Source organism: Diabrotica virgifera, chromosome 6 (genome assembly GCF_917563875.1).
Source record: "Diabrotica virgifera virgifera chromosome 6, PGI_DIABVI_V3a".
Lineage (NCBI taxonomy): Eukaryota > Metazoa > Arthropoda > Insecta > Coleoptera > Chrysomelidae > Diabrotica > Diabrotica virgifera.
Genome location: NC_065448.1, coordinates 81,201,622 through 81,218,641, shown reverse-complemented (window position 1 = coordinate 81,218,641; position 17,020 = coordinate 81,201,622). Strand labels below are relative to the sequence as shown.

General features: G+C 31.7%; 1 protein-coding gene across 1 annotated transcript in view; it reads right to left on the bottom strand.

Annotated features, from left to right (window-relative positions):
* LOC126886486 (perlucin-like) overlaps positions 1-17,020 on the bottom strand; it is an 81,986-nt gene that overhangs the window by 51,634 nt on the left and 13,332 nt on the right. Inside the window, exon 2 of the mRNA XM_050653445.1 lies at positions 9,304-9,401. Coding sequence (XP_050509402.1) covers positions 9,304-9,401 — 98 coding nt within the window. The remainder of the gene's footprint in view (positions 1-9,303; positions 9,402-17,020) is intronic.

The window sequence follows — 17,020 nt, the reverse complement described above, 5'->3', positions numbered from 1 at the left end:
ATCTGAATGATGATTGATTATTTGGATAATTTAGATAATGATGAGATAAACACAATGGTGTTTAACAATTTTGAGGATAGCATGCAGAACAGGACTGACGGCGATAGATGATACTCTTTGGGCATCGTTCACTTTAATATAAGAAGTATACAAAAAAATTTTCAGGAACTTCTAGTGTACATTGAAATGTCCAAAAACATGTTCGATGTTATAATTTTGTCAGAAACTAGAGAAATAACTGATCTTAGTAACTATATAATACCAGGTTTTACTATTCATTATAATGAATCATTAGCTAATAAATGTGATGGTGTTGTTGTTTATATTAGGAATAATTTAGGTGCCTCGGTAAATATATTACCCATCAATGAAAGTAAATTTTTAAGGGTTACCTTTTCTAGTAAAAAATTATCTAATACAATTTGCAAAATAGGTATAACGGCTTTTTATAGGCTTCCATCAACAGATATTAAACAATTTTTAGGGGATTTGGGTGAATATTTTGGAACAATACAAAAACAAAATATTGAAATATTTGCAGGTGATATTAATATTGATTTAAAAAAAAGAGATGAAGTTTATACAAACAGTTATTTGAATATATTAAATTCTAATGGTTTTGTTTCCTATATAACCAAGCCAACGAGAGTAACAATAAATACAAAATCAATCATTGATCATATATTTATAAAAACACAAGCTAATCTAAAACAGCAAATTAGTATTGATCCGTTCGTTTTTCACACTGACATGACTGATCACTTCACTCCAGCCGTTTTGGTAAATAATCAAACTAAAAAAACCCTACACCTGAATCTCCAGTCATAATTAAAAACCTTAATATCGGAAAACTACAACAGCTTCTAAAAAATTAACATTGGAATGATATTTACATAAACAAAATAGATTCTCAAGTTGCATATGATACATTTATAAATAACTTAAATAATTACATACAAACCTCTACGGAGGTAAAAAGTATGAATAAAAAAATATCAAAAATAAAACCCTGGATAACGGTGGGGCTGGTATCGTCAATCAAACGACGAGATTTTCTTAAAAAGAAATTATTAAAACAATTTTCACCAGCACTTAATGCTGAATATAAAAATTATAGAAACAAACTTAATAGTCTACTAAAAAAAACCAAGAATGACTTTTATCAAAATAAAATTCATGAAGCTGGTGGAAACATAAAAAAAATGTGGAATATTATAAATGATATCTCTGGTCGGAATCAAAAATCTAAAAACATTGAACACATATCAATTGTTAATGACAATATAACTGTAAGTAATAACAAAGAAAAAGCAGATATGTTTAATAATTTCTTTTCTAATATTGGTGCTGATATGGCAAATAGAATACCGGTGACAAGTATACCTGTTAATTTTATTGCTAATGATAAGGTTGAATCTAGCTTATTCTTAAAACCAGTAACTAAAAATGAAGTAACAATACTAATATCAAAGTTAAAAAATAGCTGTGCACCTGGACCAGATAAATTGTATGCTAAAACAATAAAAAATATCCATGATCTAATCTCACAGCCTTTAACTCATATTATAAATTTGTGTTTTCAAAGTGGTAAAATACCACTACAATGGAAAGAATCTACAGTCACCCCCATTTTTAAATCCGAAAATTCGAGTAAACTGAACAACTATAGGCCCATTTCTTTAATAAATAATTTTGCTAAAATATTTGAAATGGCCCTAAAAGAAAGGTTGCTTGAATTTTTTCATATAAATAAGGTTATTTCAGATAAGCAATTTGGTTTTGTAAAAAAATCAAGTACAGAAAGGGCTGTAGTTGACCTACTGGAGAAAGTGATAGGAGCTGTGGATGAATCATTGAAATGCGTAGTGGTTTTCCTTGATTTAGCTAAGGCGTTTGACACGGTCTCTCATAAAATTCTCTTAGATAAAGTAAGTAATTATGGGGTTAGGGGAATTGCACTAAATCTAGTAGCAGATTATTTGTCGGAAAGAGCTCAACGAGTAAAAATTGGCCCAGAATTAAGTTCTGAATGAAACTACAATAAAATTCGGAGTACCACAAGGAACAGTATTAGGACCACTTTTATTTAATATTTATCTGAACAATATCACAAGAATTAATAGTTTCAACGGCCACATTGTTTGTTATGCCGATGACACAGCAATATTATTTATGGGGAAAACATGGGAGGAGGTTAAAACCAGCTCTGAAATGAACCTAAAACAGCTAAACTTATGGCTAAAATTTAACAAACTGACTTTAAATATTAATAAAACAAAATATATCGCCTTTAGCCCAACAATTGTTGACCAACCTACAAATTTTCATATAAAATTGCATAACGCAAAATGTCAAGGACAAAATTGTGACTGTTCTTCAATAGAAAAAGTTTTCTCTATAAAGTATTTAGGTGTCTTCATAGATCAACATTTACGTTGGTCAGACCATATCACTCATGTCAGTAAACGAATAAGGGCTCTAATGCATAAATTTTATATCTTAAGAGATATTCTACCCAGGAAAAAATTAATCATGGTTTATAACTCGCTTGCAGAATCAGTCTTAAGATATTGTATTGTAGCATGGGGTGGAGCGTTTAACAAAACTCTTAACATTTTAGAAACAGTTCAAAATACTCTATTAAAAATAATTTTTAAAAAAAGAAAACTGCATCCAACAAAAAAATTATATGATGAATCCGAGATATTTAGTGTTAAATCCCTCTACATCTACAACTGTGTTTTAAATGTTTATATAAACTCAAAAAAATTTAAATTTCAAAGCAACCGATTAACTCGATCGGTAACAAATATGGATATTAGTATTCAGCAGTTCAAAAAATCAGTAACACAAAGATCCCTAATGTTCTTTGGACCTAAATTTTATAACATAATTCCTATACATATCAAACAAGAACCTAAATTATTTAAATTTAAAAAATACATAAAAACCTATCTAAAAACCCACTTACAATTATTTTTTGGCGCAATGTCTTAATGTATGAACGACAGCATAAACAGAGTAGAATTTGGGTGTATATTGGTATTATAATTAACAAAGTATTCAGCAGCTAGAGAGGTTTACCGTCCGTCTTGTTCTGTTGCATTATCTCTTCGATAGTTAGGTATGTTACTTCTTAGTTCCAACCTTAATACTACTTTTATGTACAATTTATACTGTTTCGATTGACATAGTACAGTGCAAAACAGGCAACTCTTGCCTAGGCATGGTGCTGAGTCAGTCGATACTAATAATAATATAAGATCTAAATGTAAAATGTTGTACACAAATATTTCTGAATAAATTTGAATTTGAATTTGAATTTGAATTTATTTTTATAAGTGTGGTAAGCTGTCAAAATCATGATGTGAAGTATAGCACTTGTTTTTGATCTATTTTAATTTAATACACGGTAGGCATAAACAAACAAAATATCATAGATAAGATGGTAATATATTCATCAGGAGGATAAAACAGCCTATAAATAATTAGGTTTATTCAAAAACAAATAATCAAAAATAATTTAGTATAGCTTAAAATAGTGTTTTACGGTTTTCTCAAAACTTATAAAATGTAACTTGTCTCCTTTCAACAATCAACGATTGCATTATTTTTAGGCAATTGCTTAATTAGTGAAAATATAAGTGTAATTTTAAACGCAATAACATGATGGCTCGAGGCTCGTGGCTCGCGGCCGTGATACACGTACGGGTTACGAGTAAGATTTCAAACTTGTTGGATCGACGGCGTACTTACTCGGCGGACTTAAAGTACGCGTACTTGCAGTGATACACGCGCGAAAAAGGTCGCGAGCCATAAGTTCGCGTACTTTATCGCGTGTGTATCACCCACTTAAAATAAAATTTCTAACTTAAGTCGTTTAGAAGTTATAGGCAGTTAAAATGGGAGAAAATAAGTGGACACCCGGTATGTGGGATTTTATGGGATTAATACATAACTTGATACCTATTAATAGGTACATAATACTTAAATTAGACAGGCGCAGGCGGCAAGAAAACAGTATCACAATCTTGTTAATTCTACTAGAAATCATTCATTTCCTCTCATAACTGCTGATACAAAACTAACTGCAAGGAATTTGAAGAACATAAACAAAGCATTCTCATTTAAGAGCAAAGTTGTTTAGTTAAAATAATGATATCTTTGACCAATAAATTATATTATATCATGGTAAGAATTCTACGCGGCATTGCATATTTTTGTATATTATAATATTATGTGATATTCAAAACTAACAAACCAACACAGATTAGGGTATTATGATGAATTATTTAAAAACTTAATTTTTCTCTTTTAGTATTTTACATAATACCAGCAGAAAAAAGCTCATTCTGGCGCCCCCCAAACAGGGGCGCCCGCCTGCAATGCATCCCTTGCAGGCCCTGTGTAGTGCTTGAAAAGACCTTTAAAATGAGCTATATTAAAGGTCCATTACATTAAAACTAAGCGAGATATGCTGCAAACAAAATTGATAACTAATGTATTTTAAGAAAAAATGAGAAATAATTTTAACCCCCATCCACCAAAATGTAAATGCATCGTTTTCCTTCCACAATACCTTTTATTATAGTGTTATTTCTATGTTTAAAAAGTTGGACGGGTTTAACATGAATAGTTTTTGAAAAAAAAGATCAAATTTTAGAGAGCATTTTGAAATATTCTTAAAAATCTTCCTTTTCTCCATGTAACTTGAAAATGATAAGAGATACAGTAATGAAAAATAAAAAGAAAATTTTTATCTGAAAAAGCCCTATATTTTTGTGTGGTATCTTTTATTCGTATCTCTAATCTTTTTCGAGTTAAATGGAGGAAAATGAAGATTTTTAAGAAAATTTAAAAATGCGCTCTAAATTTGATCTTATTTTAGTCATCAACTTTTTTGCAGAATATCTCGCTTTGTTTGAATGTAATCGACATTTAGTACTGCTCATTTAAAGGTCTTTTCAAGTGCTACAAAAATTATTAGTATCGTTATACACCTAAAATCACGGGCGGATCCAGGGAGGGGGCCATGGGGGCCATGGCCCCCTCCGAGAATTTAAAAAAATATAAATTTAAATATTGGCAGTTCAAATGTTCTTAGATTCTAACACATATAATATGTATAAAACAGGGGATAAATATATTTTCTGGACTAGAATTGAACAAAAGCAGTAATAGAAGCTTCAATAATGACATAGGATGTTTTATAAATCAAAATATAGATAAGTGCCAATTGTTAGAACGATCTTGGCAGCCATCAAAATCCTATAAATTTCCATATTCTATACACACAAAGAATCAAAAAGAAATGAAGCGTTACTTGGATCACCAGAACTTACAACAAAGGAGTTGATTGGTATTTTCGAACAGTCAAAAGGGATTGTTTAAATTGTATGGGGCTGAAAGGGATGACAGCCGAAAGCCTTGTCATAAAACCTTTAACATCTTTCGCCAAACTTATGGGCAAAGACGGAGCCATACAAATACATGAAAAAACATCATATCACAATGAGTGCGTTGATGTTTAGGCGGATTTTCTACATACAAAGTTATCACAACCCGCAAAAGTCAGTCAAACCAGAAATACTCTCAAAGGTCTAAACAGATACAAGAAAATAAAGAAAGACTACGACCAATAGTAGAGTCTACAGTGTTCTTAGGTCGACAAAATATTCCTCTAAGAGGCTGTCGTGATGATGGCCTTCTGCTTCTGGACGAAGATGCTGGACCTAGCAATGAGGGGAATTGTTAAGATTTAAAATCTCATCAGGAGATAAGACTATTCAACGACACCTATTCGCAGCAACATACATACATAGTAACACCAGTCAAAATCAATAATTAATAACATGTTGTGGTGAAGAAATAATTGAACAAAACATGAATCAGGTTCAAAGTGTAAATTATTACTCTGTCATATTTAACGAAATAACCGACGTATCCCACGTAGAACAGCTTTATCTAAATTTGAAATACATACAAAATATCAACATTCGTGAAAACTTTGTCAAGTTAATTGACGCTTATGAGAAAATAAAAACAATTATTAGTGAAAATCAAGAAAGAGGGGAAAAACAAGGCCTGACAGAGTGACAGGAGAAGCATTGGAAAAAATAATATTAAACTTGTTGAAAGAACTGCACTTGGATCCGAAGAAATGTGGATGAATCGGTAACAACTTTAATAATACCTACTTTAAAAACGATAGCTTTTGAATGTCTTTATAGAACTCAAAAGTGTGTAAAAAGTGCCTTTAAACTCACCATTTTAACCGTAATCTTTAAAAATTACCCCCTGCCCCCCGGTATACCTCCCCAAAAAAAGTTCATGGCCCCTCCCGAAAATCGGTCCTGGATCCGCCCTTGCCTAAAATTGACAGTTTCTCTGTTATTTTAAGTTGAATACACCGATTTGAGCATGCAGCAAAAAAACAAACTCTTCTTACCTAGAAATATCCCTCTTTGTATTTTAACTAGAAGATTTATGAAGGAACGAATCTCTTTATTTTTTTATAACCTACAGAAATATTTTATTTAGTTTTTTTGTTAGATGCATAGTTTTTAAGGTATTCGCAAAAATCCGTCCGAAAAGGTGTTATTTTTCAATGAAAATGGCCAATTTTCAAACACGAATAACTCAAAAAGTATTGAGTTTTCAAAAAATAATTATAGAACAGTTTTTGCTTAAAATTAGGTTTTCTAGCCTCTTCCGTGGCAATTTTAACCAAAACGTTTTTCACCCCCGAGAAGGGGTGGGAACCACCCCCAAGATAAAAGCGCACATCGGCATAGGGTAGACTTTGTTTCTTGAGCTATTCCCTACTTACTGTGAAAATATCAACTAAATCGATGCAGTAGGATGGAATTCGGAGCCAAATACCCTCATTGACTGCCCTAAGTATCTTGGTGTTCTATTTTGCTTCTTAGAGATTATACGTAACCCAGTTTTTTTACATTATATTTTACTCCTAATATTTCGGTCGGGTTAGACGAAAAAGGCCTACATTGTACGGCGAGCTGTCCGAAATTTTATTATTCTAGCAGTTAGAGGGGGTCGATTGTAGTGTAAATTTAAAATCGTGGCAGACTACCGCCGTTGCATTAGCCGCCATCTTGATTTTAAAGGATTGTTTTAAAGAGGCGTTTTTGCTTAATAATATCTCCACCATTTTCAACTTTTAGACAAAAAGTGGTAAGGACTAAAATTGTTATAAACACGATGTCCCGTAATTTCTTTTTACAATGCTTTTTGTGCGGTCAATATTTTTTAAGGGGGAAATAGCGGAAGGGAGGGAATCATAATTATTGAATTGTGTCTGTTGAAAGATATTAAAAGAGAAAATTGAATCGGCATTAAAAAACAGCAAAAACGGTAAAGCAGTAGGTCCAGACCAAATCCCAGTAGAAAGCTTAAAATGCATAAATGATGAAACCGAGACATAATGAAACTTAGACATTATCGTAGACTTGTTTAACACAGTGTGCAAAACAGGAAACTTACCAAAACAATGGTTACTTTCAACCTTTTGTACTATACCTAAAAATACAAACGCTAAACATTGCAGTGAATACAGAACAATATCATCATAAGTCACATTCTCAAATTGTTCTTGAAAATAATACATGATCGTATAAATAAAAAAACTGGAAGAAAGAATAGATAGATGATAGACAGTTTGGGTTCAGAAACGGACTAGGAACCAGAGAGGAGTTATTGGCTTTTAATGTGTTATCTCAAAGATTCATGGACATGAATGTGGATGTGCATGTTTGTTACATTGATTTTGAGAAAGCATTTGACAAAGTAAAACATGAGAAATTAGTCCAAATTCTAAAGACAAAAAACATAGACAAAAGGGATTTACGAATAATAACAAACCTTTAATGGAATCCAAGAGCACAAATTGTAATATGTAGATAACGAATCCAGTCCAGATATTGAAATCAGGAGAGGAGTTAGGCTATTATTACTCTTTAATGAATAGAGTAAAGCAATTTTTGAAGAAGCATTACTATTTCAAAGTGAAGGAATAATAATTAACGGAAGATCTATTAACAATATAAGATATGCAGATGACATCGTGATTATGGCAAGCTATGCTGGACAACTCCAATTACTACTAAACAAAACAAACAGTTTCTGTGAAGAATATGGACTAAAAATGAATATAAAGAAGACCAAATACATGATAATAACTAAAAAACAAACATACAAACAGGTATACATTTGGGAAATGTACCGATAGAAAGGGTTGATAGGTACAAATACCTAGGAACCTGGATTTCAGAGAAAAACGATCAAACAATAGAAATAAGAACAATGATAGAAATAGCAAGAAATGCGTTTGTAAAAATGAAAACAATTCTCTACAACAAACACCTTAGATTAGAACTGAGAGTGAGAGCTTTGATATTCTACGTGTTCTCGATACTGCAATATGGACTTGAAAGCTGGACATTGAAGCAAGAATACATAAATAAGCTACAGTCATTTGGAATGTGGTGTTACAGAAGGATCCTTAGAATAGATCCTACACAATAAAAATAAGAAAGTTAAAATATCTGGGACACGTAATGACAGCGATATGAAATACTAAGACTGATAATACAAGGAAGAATAAGAGGCGGAAGGAGTATAGGAAGAAGGAGAGTGTCATGGTTGAAGAATTTAAGGGACTGATTTAAATGCAGTTCTATTTGCGATACCTCTGTTGATGCCTGTGTTGAAATAGACTGTTATCCGTTATTTACGTCTTGACTCATAGTTACTTGCTTGCCTTCAAAGAGTCCAAAACCGAATACTAAGAAACATAGTCAACGCTCCATGGTATATCCGCAACAAAGACCTACATCGGGAACTTCGTATAGCAACAATCAAAGAAGAAATAAAGAAGATTGCCAAGGGTCACGAAAAACGACTCCACAACCATACAAACAGGGAAGTGTTAGAACTTTTAGATAATCAAAACCTAGTCCGCAGGCTCAAACGCACCAAACCTTTTGAACTTGTGTGATAGTGATAAATCTATAAAAATGTCAGTGTCAGTTTAAATTCGGACAGTGAACCTAGCCACAACAGTGATGTGTGCAACAATAATTATTAAATTCTAAGGTGAACCGTTGGGAATACCTAGGACAGTACAGTAGTAGATTAAGTTAAATATAAAATGCTGGTTAGTCTTAAGATTAGGTGCATTCTTAATTTAATAAATAAAAAAAACGTCTTGACTCAGTATTAATGTTCGTCTTTGCGATATCTCTATATTATTTATATTTAAGTATTTAAAAAACATTCCAGTACCTGAAAAGCATCGCCTATCCAGTAGCTTTTGTTTCCCCAATGCCTGAGTGGAATAACTGAGGACCTGGAATTTCTAAAAACGGTTTCCCATTGTGATACTGTAAAAAATATAATGATTAATACATGTCAGTTGTTGAAGTAGATAAATAGACACATATTTGATAACTAGTTATTATAATAATACTTAGTTAATTAATATCATGTATAAAAAATACAAAAGCAAAAAACCGCCAAACGCGATAACAATGAGTGTCGCACATAATATTCCAGCTTATTTTGAAACATTTTTCTATATTTTCCAAATTTAAATTAAAACCGTCACAAAAGAGCACCTTTGATAAAGTTTGCAGTTTGAAGTTCTTTTGTAACGCTTTTTACGTAAAATTTAGCAAATATTCTGGAAAAATCTTTCAAAATAAAACTAAAATTTAATTTTCCATAAAAATAAAAATATGTTTTGTGCCATGTCATATTCATATCAGCTCTTTTGTAGCTAGAATTTTGTGTGCGCCACTCATTTTTATCGCGTTTAGCAGTTTGTTATTCTTGTGTCGTTGTGTCAGATGTTATTTCAGTTTTTTTTTATAAATTAAATGTATATAATGTTTCTCGATTACAAGTTAAGCGTTATAAACCACTAAATATTTATCGCCGAAATGGTCTAGTGGTTACAACGCTAAACTTGTGATCGGGGAATCTGAGTTGATATCCCTGCCATCCCAATATATGTTTTTTGTGTCTATCGAATCTACACTAGATTCTTCCTATTCGAAATAGATTGAAAAACATATTGGAATGGTTGAGAAACTACGAAAGTAGTATCTGATGCAGCCAAGGTCAAATATAATATGCATAGGTATTGAAGAATTTGGTGAGCTTAAAAAACCGTTTTTTTCTATAAGAAATGGATTGGATCTCACTTATGAGGCCTATAACCAAAAAATTCGAATTTTACCATATATGAGGTATACACCGTTAGACTAGTGATGTTGATTATAGTTACTTTCGAGTATTTGCTACAAATCGTTACTTTTGTATAAAGTAATCATTTACAGTAATCGTTACTTTGATTACTATGATTACTTTTGTTACTTTTGTATTTGAGTACCGGTAATCATATCGAAAATCATATTTCTCAGTAGGTAGGTATTTTGTATAAAGTAATCATTTACAGTATTCGTTACTTTGATTACTATGATTACTTTTGTATTTGAGTACCGGTAATCATATCAAGTATCATATTTCTCAGTAAGTAGGAATTTTGTATAGGTATTCCGATATAACAACGACCTTCACCGATCTGTTTAAGGGATAACAATTATTTGATTACTATGATTACTTTTGTATTTGAGTACCGGTAATCATATCGAGAATCGTATTTCTCAGTAGGTAGGTCTGTATAGGTATTCCGATATAACAACGACCTTCACCAATCTGTTAAAGAAATAAAAACGAATTGATTACTATGATTACTTTTCTATTTGAGTACCTACCGGTAATCATATCGAGAAACGTATTTCTCAGTAGGTAGGTATTTTGTATATGTATTCCGATATAACAACGACCTTCACCGATCTGTTTAACGGATAAAAATGATTTGATTACTATGATTACTTTTGTTACTTTTTTATTTGACTACCGGTAATCATATCGAGAATCATATTTCTCAGTAGGTATTTTTCAATCGTATTTTGTACCTATAGGTATTCCGATATAACAACGACCTTCACCGATCTGTTTAAGGGATAAAAAGGATTTTATTACTATGATCACTTTTGTATTTGAGTACCGGTAATCATATCGAGAATCGTATTTCGCAGTAGGTAGGTCTGTATAGGTATTACGATATAACAACGACCTTCACCAATCTGTTTGAGAAATAAAAATGGTTTGATTTATATGATTACTTTTGTATTTGAGTAACTACCGGTAATCATATCGAGAATCGTATTTCTCAGCAGGTAGGTATTTTGTATAGGTATTCAGATATAATAACGACCTTCACGAAGTAAGAAGTACGAAGTAGTCAGAGTAATCAAAGTAATCAAAGTAGATACAATAGTTGTTACTCTCTCTGATACGATTGGTACGAAGTAATCAGAGTAATCAAAGTGATCAAAGTAGATACAATAGTTGTTACTCGCTCTGATACGATTGGTACGAAGTAATCAGAGTAATCAATGAGATTAAAGTAGATACAATAGTCGTTACTCGCTCTGATACGATTGGTGTGAAGTAATCAGAGTAATAAAAGTAGATCCAATAGTCGTTACTCGCTCTTATACGATTTGTACGAAGTAACGAAGTAATCAGAGTAATCAAAGTAATCAAAGTATACAATAGTCATTACTCGCTTTAATACGATTGGTATGAAGTATCGAAGTAATCAGAGTAATCAAAGTAATCAAAGTAGATACAATAGTCGTTACTCACTCTGATACGATTGGTACGAAGTAACGAAGTAATCAGAGTAATCAAAGTAATCAAAGTAGATACAATAGTCGTTACTCGCTCTGATACGATTGGTACGAACTAATGAAGTAATCAGAGTAATCAAAGTAACGATTTGCCTCTCTGTATAGTAATCGTTACTTTCGGTATTCGTAAGTAACGAGTACTTTGTAACGAATAGTTACTGTTTCAACATCACTACGTTATACGCGTATGGAGTCCTCCTACAAACGCCCAGTTATTGGCACAATTCGTAGCCGTGGCGGATCTACGGGAAGGGAAAAAGGGGAAATTCCCCCCAACAAGGTCCCCCCATTAAAGAATAAAATTGTTGAAACATAAAAACATATTAGCTGACATGAAACTTAAACCACAGACTGACAAATTCAACCCAATAAACAAGATAGTTAGAAACTTTAAGAGAGCTTAATGCATATAACTTATTATTGATGTCTTTTATGTAGTTTGGGTTTATCTTTTTTATGTCTTTTGGTTAATGTTTCATTGGAAGTTCCCCTCCTAAGGCAAATTTCTCCACCCAAGGCAAATGTCTAGATCCGCCACTGATTCGTAGGGGGAAACTTTGAGTAATTGTCGAAAAATCAAAATTAAAGTTAAATTTTTCAGTTTTTCGAAGATATACTGGGCCGTATAAAAAGGTCCTATAACTACTGACGAACACATTGATATTATCCAAAGAATTCCAATCGCAGATATATCTATTTGAATATCAAGCAATATTGTATACAAGTTTGGCAGCATTGTTGGGATTCGAATAGCTCAAAGCTCAAGGAGATCAAATCTTACATCAATCTCCAGCTCCAGCTCCCTGAAAAGAGAAGAGAACAAGTGGTAATAAACCGATTAAGAATTGGGCATACAACATTAACCCATAAGTACCTAATAACAAAGAGCTACCACCACAATGCTCATACTGTCCAGCACATTCTTACAGAATGTCCACTTTACTCGTATGAACGAAGCATCAAAAATATTTCTGAAGAACCAAGTCAGCTGAAGAATATATTAAAGGATAATTTATCCAGTGAAATTAATTATCTTAAGGGTATAAATTTATTTTATAAAATCTAATAATTATATTGTAATATTGTTCAACATCCGCTAATAAACTTCCATAGTTGATGCGGCTTTAAAGAATGTCCTATCCTGACGACTTAGGCACCGTTTGAAAGCTGAACTTAAGCGCTACTGATTTGGCATATTTCCGGTTTTCTATTTCTCTTTGAACTTGAGATATTCACTCAAAAAATATGCCCTGTTGTACCTACCCAGCCCTATACTTGGCTTGGGTCGCGGACGTTTCCCCAACTGTCATCAATACGACTAACTTCACGCGTAACTTTGTAATCCAGATCCCGTAATTCGTTAAGCGTGATAAAGTGAGTACAAAGACATACACATTTCTTTCTTTGTAATTACAGCTTCAATTTACCGTACACTTCTCGTAGACTTTGCCGATAAAGTAGAGTCGTGTTGGGGAAAAGTCGCGCTTCTACTTGGCTTATGGGTGGTCAAATGTCACTAACTACACCGGTTTTGAATCAGCCCCGACTCTCTTAAAACATAAAAAAATTCAGAAATATGTTACTTTTCTACAGATATAGGTACACACATACACACCCACAAACATTTTTCCCTTTTAAATAGAAATTGAGTCAAAATCCTGAGCTCGGTAACTTTTAACGGTATAACCGATTTTCAAAATTAGACATTCGTTGCAAAGGTTTTGACCAATACTATCAGAAGCCGCAGAGGTTAAACATATAGGTATTTTCGAAATTTTTGGGAGTTTTGTTGACGAGCCCAAAGAACAGAACCCAAATGGCCGTAAAACCCACAACCTTGGACCAAAATTGATGTTTGGCATATGGAATCGGCGGGTTTATTCCTAAACTTTAAGATGGGATTTGGTCCATTTCTCAATTCAGTCAGGTTGACAGAATCGAAAACTTGACGAGGTATCCGTCACTAACGAGAACTCTCTGAGATGAACATAAATTGCTTGATGTAGCTATAGTCTGGGCTGATTATCGGAGAATAGGCCATTTTTGGGAAAAGTTATTTACCAGCAATTTTATTGCTGGAATCGAATTATAAGATCCTATATATTAATAATATAGGTATGCAAAGTCCTCAGATAGTGTGCTACTTTTTTATAAACAAAATGGCGCACGAAAATCGTGTTTTTTTCAATTATTGCTCTATAACTCCGAAGATTTTAACTTTACAACAAAAACACTCAAATAAAAATTCACCGTGATTAAATTCTACATAGAGGCGTGTTTTTCCCGATCTGCTTCGACGAAAATTTTCTTTGGAAAATGCGGGTTTTTCCAACAAAATTTTTAATTTTCAAATAAAGTTTTAGATAAGTAATTATCTACCAATAATTAAATCATTTGGTGACTTAAAAGCCTTCTTGGTTTAGATTATAGTTCCAGAAGCTGGTGAAAATTGAACGAATATTTTAGCAACAATTCAATTGTTAATTAATAATTTACGGTCGCAATAATAACCAAAATAATTATGATACACTGATCAAACTTTGAAATCTTATAAAGATGAGATGCCTATATAACATTTTCTCGACAAAATATTAATTTTTAATTTTTTTGCATAATCTTTAAATGTTTTAAAAAAATAGTTATAAACAAATTAACGTTTCTCAGAAAGTTTTTATTATATTATAATTTTAAAAAATAGCAAAAATTCGCATTTCAAATATCTTGAAAACGAATGCTTTAAAACTTTTGCAACCATTTGCAAAAATGTTATGAAACAGCAAAATAAACATACGATTATTACGGTGTTTTTATTTTTTTTTTAATTCTTTCAAAGCGTAGAAGTGAGTTTAAAGTACAAGCTAATTATTTACAAAAAAATATCGATTATAAGTTTAATGGTTATATTTTAATTAAAGATTATAAATATATTTTTTTGTAATTTACACGCGCGAAAGTAGAATAATACAGTACTGTAGCTAAAATTTTCACTCGGAGCGACGACCGGCGGCCGCGCGACGTACAATTTTAATAAATAATGTATGCTGCGTGCCAGTCGCTTCGAGTGAACATTTTAACTCCGACTCTGTATCAGGTCTACTTTTGCGCTAAAAATTACAAAAAAAAAGTATTTTTAATCTTTGATTAAAATATAACCATTGCACTAATTTTTGACATTCTTTGTGAGTAATTAGATTGTACCATAGACTCACTTTTAAGCTTTGAAACAATTAAAACAAATTATAAACAACGGAGATATCGTATATTTATTTTGCTGTTTCATAACTTTTTTGCAAATGGTTCGAAAATTTTTTTAAAGCATTAATTTTCAAGACTTATATTTATTATTAATTATTAATATTAATTATTATTATATTACATATTCACAATGTCTCATGATTATTTTGGTTGTTATTGCGACTGGAAATTGTTAATTAACAATTTAATCGTTGCTAAAATATTCGTTTCATTTTCAACGTCTTCTGAATTTATAATCTATACCAAGAAAGCTTTTATTTCACTAAGCTATATAATTATTAATAAATAATTACTGGCCCAAAAAAATTATTTGAAAATTCGAGATTTTGTTGGGAAAACCCACATTTTTCGAGGAAAATTTTCGTCGAAGCAAATCGGGAAAAACTTGCCTCTATGTAGAATTAAATTGGGGTGAATTTTTATTTGAGTGTTTTTGGTGTAAAGTTAAAATCTTCGGAGTTATAGAGCAATAATTGAAAAAAATACGATTTATCTGCGCCATTTTGTTTATACAAAAATTAGCACACTATCTGCGGACTTTGCATGCCTATATTAATAATATAATATAGGATCTTATAATTCGATTCCAGCAATAAAATTGCTGGTAAATAGCCTTTCTTTGTACTTTACTAATTAGACCAGCGTATCTATTATAACTATTTTTTTTTTTAAATTTAAAGATTATGCAAAAAAAAGAAAAATTTATATTTTGTCGATAAAATATTAAATAAGTATCTCATCTTTATAATCTTTATAAGTTTGATCAATGTATCATGATTATTTTGGTTTTTATTGCGATCATAAATTGTAATTTACAATTGAATTGTTGCTAAAATATTCGTTCAATTTTCACCGGCTTCTGGAATTACAATCTATACCAAGAAAGCTGTGATGTCACTAAGTTATTTAATTATTGATTAATAATTACTTACCTAAAACTTTATTTGAAAATTAGAGTTTTTGTTAGGAAAACCCGCATTTTCCGAGGAAAATTTTCGTTGGAGCAAATCGTGAAAAACATGCAGAATTTAATTTCGGTGAATTTTAATTTGGGTGTTTTTGTTGTAAAGTTAAAATCTTCGGAGTTATAGAGCAATAATTGAAAAAAATACGATTTGTCGGCGCCATTTTGTTTATAAAAAAAGTAGCACACTATCTGCGGACTTTGCATACCTATATTATTAATATATAGGATCTTATAATTCGATTCCAGCAATAAAATTGCTGGTAAATAACTTTTCCATGAATTTTGCTAATTACCCCAGAGTACTATAAATACTCTTGATGAGACTATAATATAGTTATAAATATTTATATTATAAATATACGATTTCATCAAAGTTTGATCGTTCTCGCGCGTTATCACAAGGAACTAAGGATTGCACAATATTTATATTTACATATAGAAGGGTTGCAGTAAAAAGGTTAAGTTTAGTTTATATATTTAAATATGAAAAAATGCAAATTAAAGATAATGAAAATTACAAGATTATAAAATATGTTGATATTTCTAAACTCGGAATGGAAGCTGTTATTGTTGGGATTCAAGATCATTCCAAAATAAAAGATACCATAAGAGCAGATAACCTAGCCAAATTATCTAATTACTTATGTATAATATCAGACATTGATTCATGCACTAAAACACTGTCGTAAAGTACCCCGCACAAACCTTATGTAAATTAGGTCCCAGTGGATTTCGTTCATACTTTGGGAAAATACTCTTTGAAGCATCCTGATAAAAAGTTCTCATTAGCACAACTCAATCGTATGATATGAATGATTTTCAAGATATAGAAGCACAAACTCGGAAAATTGTAAGATTTACTGGGTATTCCAATTCCCTGAGTTACTGGTTATCTGGCAACATGTAGAATTTTGGTTCAAAGAGAAGTACTAGTAGTCTAAGATTTTTTCCTGGTTATCCAATGGCGACCTTTATTTTGACCTTGACCTTCAACGGACGTCATCTTCTAGAGTTTCGA